The 5,437-nt window shown below is 43.2% G+C and overlaps 1 protein-coding gene across 1 annotated transcript; it reads right to left on the bottom strand.

Annotated features, from left to right (window-relative positions):
* Nucleotides 1–4,577: 4,577 nt before the first annotated feature.
* On the bottom strand, nucleotides 4,578–5,108 carry LOC136544640 (uncharacterized). The gene has a single exon (XM_066536727.1). The coding sequence runs from the start codon at nucleotides 5,106–5,108 to the stop codon at nucleotides 4,578–4,580; it is 531 nt and encodes a 176-aa protein (XP_066392824.1).
* Nucleotides 5,109–5,437: the final 329 nt, after the last annotated feature.

Here is a 5,437-nt window from a genome sequence, read left to right as displayed (position 1 = left end):
ATATGTTCCTGTCGGGGATCCAGAAGCCGATAGGTCTAGGTTGCTAGACTTGCAATTTTTTTTAATCAATGCTACATTTACAATTAATCACTTAAAAAATATTATTTTTAAAAAAAATCTTCATTCAGGTATATCTGTCCGTTGGGCTAGCTCGAGTATTTTTTATGAGCGACCCAAACTACATTTTAAGTTTTTTACCATTTATTTATATTATATTATTTATATATTTGTTATAATTTTTTTGATAGTCGCATAGTACGTTTTATTACCATCTAACCTTATTAAATGTATAGTATAATTATTAAAATTGTTAGCTAAATTATTGATCAAAATTTTTAAAGTTTAGTAACTCTTGGTAGGTGTGCACGTTCTATAAAAGAGAATGGAGGGAGTAGTTCGTTGCCATAATAATTATTAGAGTAAAATCCACCGTGGGTGTTTGAACTTGTTCGTTATTTCCAAATAAATCCATGTATTTATGTGATCAGATTTTCGGGTCAGATTAATTTAAACTTGCTAAATGTATCATCCAAGCTCCAAACCGGTTTTAGATTCCTGTTTTGCACACGTGTCTCCTCAGTTCAACTGCGCAAGGCCTGACTGACCACGCACACCTCGTAAGCTGCTGCGCCTGTGGGCAACCACGAACGGAGTCGGATGCTACGCGCCCGCCGCCACTTGCCAGCGTAGCGATAGGCCCAGCCCCTGAGCCCCATCACCGTGTTGAACAGCAGGCCCACGTAGCACCCGGACACCGCCATCTGCGCGCTGTCAGTGCCGCTGTGCACCGCCATCGCCGTGCGGAGGGGAGTTCACGTCTGTGGCAGCCACGGCGAGCACCGCGTGTAGGAGGCCCAGGAACACGTACGCGTCCACTACGCCAAAAAAACGCCATCGAGTTGGCCGCGTTGCAGCGTTGGCGTCAATGTCGTTGTACTGCTTGCATCCCCACGAGCACCATGGGGCATGTCACAGTAGACGAGGGTGATAACCAATATGGACGAGATGAGGCCCAGCGGCACGTCGCGGCCGGGGTTCTTGGCCTCCTCGGTCATGGTGGCCACTATGTCGAACCCCGTGTAGCACCAGTACTACGATGGCCGCGGCGTGCAAGGCACCAGCAGAGCCAAAGGGGAAGAAGACAGCGCGAGGTTGGTGGGCTCGAAGTGCGAGAACCCTGCGGCCAGCACGAACACGATGATGGCGATGCCGACCACAAATGCTATCGAGTTGAAGGTGCGCGCGCCAGACACGGCGAGCGCGGAGGTGGTGCACAGGACGACGGCGGCGATCCGGGTCCAGCAGATTGAAGCCGTCTCGGGCACGTGGATGCGGACTCGTGCAAAGGGCTGATGCTGTGATGCATGCATGCCTGCGTGCATCAGTGCATGTGCCATGTAAAGTACGTGCTCGTTTGATGCTCGTGTGCGTTCCGCTGCCGTTGTGACGACGATGTCGTTGGTGGTCGCCGGGGATGGTGACTCCAGGAGCTTCCTATCGTGCTCGGACAGCCAGGACGGGAACGAGGTGCCTTCACATGACGACGATGTCGTTGGTGCTCGCGAACTTGACCTTCCTGACGTTAAGGTCCAACGCTCGGACCATAACCCGGTGCTGGCACCCGTTTTCCCGCCGATCCGTCCGCTCGCGCTCACAACCGCCTGGCACCACGTAGAAATATACTCCGCCTACTGGGGCCAACCGAAAGGTACTAGCCGTATCTGGTGCATATTTTTTAGGAGAGTATATTTCTTTTGGCTGCTGCCAATCAAATACCAATAATTGGACGCGTACGATTGGAGCTTTGCTTTGCTCTCTGCTTTCCTTTCGTCCATCTCTCATGAATGTGTGATCATGATCATGCCGTTTGGCTTTCTTTCTTTCTTTCTTTTTTTTTGCCTTAGCGGACGTCCCTTTTATTTTGGTTTTGGACATGACTTGCTATCTATTCACTTTCACTCGCCACCACGAGTCCACCAGCCACTCCGGTTCCGATACGTCTCTCGTTCATTGGTTCAATCATTCATTCAGCTTCCATCCTTTCGAGTTGTGTAGTGACCTATATATCTACCGAGGGCGTGTGCCACAAGTTGGACTTTTTTTTCTCTCCTTTTGAAACGATGAATACAAAGCATTTCAAGTTAGACCAAAATTATACAGAGAGTTACAAAGATTTATGACATCAAATATTTATACTATGAAAATATAATTAACGAAAAAATCTAATGATACTTATTTGATATCATAAATATTACTATTGTATTATATAAATTTAGTCAAACTTGAGAAAAACTTTAACTCTCCAAGAAAATAGAAATGGTTTATAATTTGGGACGGAGGGTGTCGGGTTCATAAACCCGGGGTCCCCAATGGCCAACCTCTCAGCGAAAACTCGGCTCAGCAGACGGCGTAGCGACAACGCGCGCTTCCCGGGCCGGCCCAATTACCTAACGATCGGCCGGGAGAAAGATCCGGTCTTCGACCGGAAGGCTTGGCCAAGGAGAAGATATATATCCGACTCCGACCTCTTTTTCCGACCGGAAATACATCGGACCTCTGCTTGTGATTCTTCACCGACCGACACGGTCGGAACCGAGAACGACCGATCGGGGACGCCCGCTCGGTGAGGACCCAAGGATCTGGCGGAGTAGATAAGGTAAGGCGCTCAAGTCAACCGCAATATTGAGGACCCTACCCTAACATACCTGCACACCTGCAGGGCACTGCCACCAGGACCACGCTAGACAGGTAATATGCAACCTTCCAAGCGTGTCAGAACCTAAACAGTATTGTGGACATCGATATTTGTCTTACAGCATTGTAGGCGCTGACATTTATCATACCAGGCGAACACGGTAAAACATGTCCGACGCGTCTGGGCATGAACAGTATTGTGGGCGCCGACAATCGTCTCGTACCCGATGGCGTGAGCAACAAGAGTAGGTAGCACACGTACACACTCTCTTTCTCTCTAACTTGTAAGGTCATCCCCTTCACCTATAAAATAGGATGCGCTCTCTCCCAATAGGGACAGTCGTTCAGACTCTCTATGGCTGACTCTAGACAACCTGAGCATTCAAATAGCTCCGTAGCTCTAGAACTCCAAAGTTACACAGAGTTCATATTTCCAATACTTAGCGCACGTTAAAGCTCCCGTCACTCTCGGCCCTTTGGTTCAGAGTCCGACCGGACCTTTAACACCCCATTCTTGTTCCTACTCGTTTGTAACACCACAAGCAAACTTCGAGCTACCTGGGCTCAGGAATAAAGTCTCCGACCGACTGAAACTGGACGTAGGGCACGTTGCCTGAAGCCAGTATAAATCATGTATCATTGAGTGCTAGGCCACATCCGATCACAACGCACGGCAAAACTACAAATATTTACTTGTTGGTCACTTTTCGTACCGACAATTTATATCTCCAAAGTAAATTTATTATGAAAGTATATTCAACGATCTATCTAACGATACTAATTATGTATTATAAATATTAATATTCCCTTATATATAATTGGTCAAAGTTAAAAAAAAGTTGACTTCTCAGGAAGCGAGAATGACTTCTATTTTGGAAAGAGGGAGTAGATATTAACGTATCTTGTATATAATAATAAAATCCACTGCTAGAAAAGGTTTGAGTTAGCATAAAACTAAAATCGCATCACATTTTGAGAATAAAAAAGAGAAAAAATAAGTTTATGCTCGATAGAAAAAAGAAATGCTCAAAAACAAGAAAAAAAAACATTTTGTTTCGGTTCGACCGCATATGAAATGGACGAAGGGGGCAAACTGAAATTAGCAAAGTTTTTTTCCGGCGGGATCTCCTCCAACAAGAATATAATTATCTGCAAGATTGACTTGTTGATTTTTATTTATTTCTCATAAAAATAGCAAGCGAACTCAAAGGAATTTATCACACGAATACCCAAGTCGTTCTTAGCAGTGAATGAATTGGAACAAAGATGGAAAAAGTTTGAATTGGCATGAAACTAAAAACCACGTCACGTTTTGAAAGAAAGCGATTATTGTTCACGCACAAAAAGTCTTATTTGGAAGGCTGTGACACAAACACGTACGTACGTACTCTTTTGTTTTCTCCTCCGTCCTCCAAAATCCAGATGCACGGGAACTGCGCCGTTTTCCCATTGGGGGGGACTAGTCCAAACCCGTACTGAAACGAGTGGTCCGTGACACGTACGTACGTACGTATCAGTGGCCAATCTATGATTTTTGTCTAAGGGTACGTCCGTCTAAACAATTTCATATACAATTCGATAAATTCATTTCAGCAATTCGGTAATAATTATAAAATTGAACAACGTGATTCAGTATATATGCACTAAGTAACACAATAAGGTTTAAATTCATAGATTAAGTTCAAACCATCCACTAGATATAGTATAAATAGTTCAAAAGCCATACCAATAATTGAAATATAGGCATAAAAGAGAATCGGAGAATTATAATGCTATTTTCTGACTATTTTATTCGACGTTTTTGAAGGGACATAAATGTCTTGGTTATATCATCTTCATCAACTTCAAAGAAAATATCCCGCTCAATGAAAGTGACTAGACAATCATCCAAAAGACCTATCTCCCATCTTATTTCTTAACTTTATTTTCACTAAAACCATTGCAGAAAATACCAATTTAAAACTTGTCGTTGCCACGGGTAGATGCAATTCCAATTTGAGGAGCTCATAAACCATATCATATACTTTGTGCCTCTTTATTTGAACAAGCTTAACTGAGAGATCAACAATATTGTCTAGACCTTTGAAGCTATCATCATGTCTCATGTCATCAATATAATTATGGAGCTGCAATTCAAGTTTGAGCAAATTATTATTTGAGAACTCCTTTGGGTAGAACTCAGCTAGTCTATATAGCTTCTGTGCATCAAAAGAAACAAATGAATTGGAAGGACGGAAGGCCGACATACAAGACAACAACTCCATATTAATCTCGTCAAACCGATTATCAAGTTCTTGACTTATTTGATCAATGACACCAATATATACTTCTCTTCTGAAATGGTCATCATTGGTTTGCTTTTGGGCACGAGCTTTCCTTGCTGATTTTCCATAAGGAACATAATCACCATCCATAGCAGGAACTTCAACACCATGTTTATCGCAAAATGAAGTGGTCCCTCTCAAGAAAATTATTCCAACCATCAGACCTCAATTCTTGCATTCTTGTCTTTGCCATATTAACAAGTGATATTGCATTAAGAATATCTTGGTTCCTTCTTTGCAAACACTCAGATAACTCATTTATATATCCAAGAATAATATACATTAAGTGTGTAAAGAAAACAAACTCAAAGATCTCAAATGCTCCAGTCACAAAATGTATTTTGGTCAAATCATCCTTATATGAAGGATCATCCCCAAGATCAACCAGTGCATCATGGATTGCTTCATACGTGGTAATG

This window comes from Miscanthus floridulus, chromosome 3, assembly GCF_019320115.1.
Source record: "Miscanthus floridulus cultivar M001 chromosome 3, ASM1932011v1, whole genome shotgun sequence".
Taxonomy (NCBI): Eukaryota; Viridiplantae; Streptophyta; class Magnoliopsida; order Poales; family Poaceae; genus Miscanthus; species Miscanthus floridulus.
Note: the sequence above shows the minus strand (reverse complement) of the source record. Positions and strands in the feature narration are given on the sequence as shown.

Coding starts and splice junctions, on each gene's coding strand:
- LOC136544640 (XM_066536727.1), bottom strand. CDS start 5,108: ATGGATGGTGATTATGTTCCTTATGGAAAATCAGCAAGGAAAGCTCGT.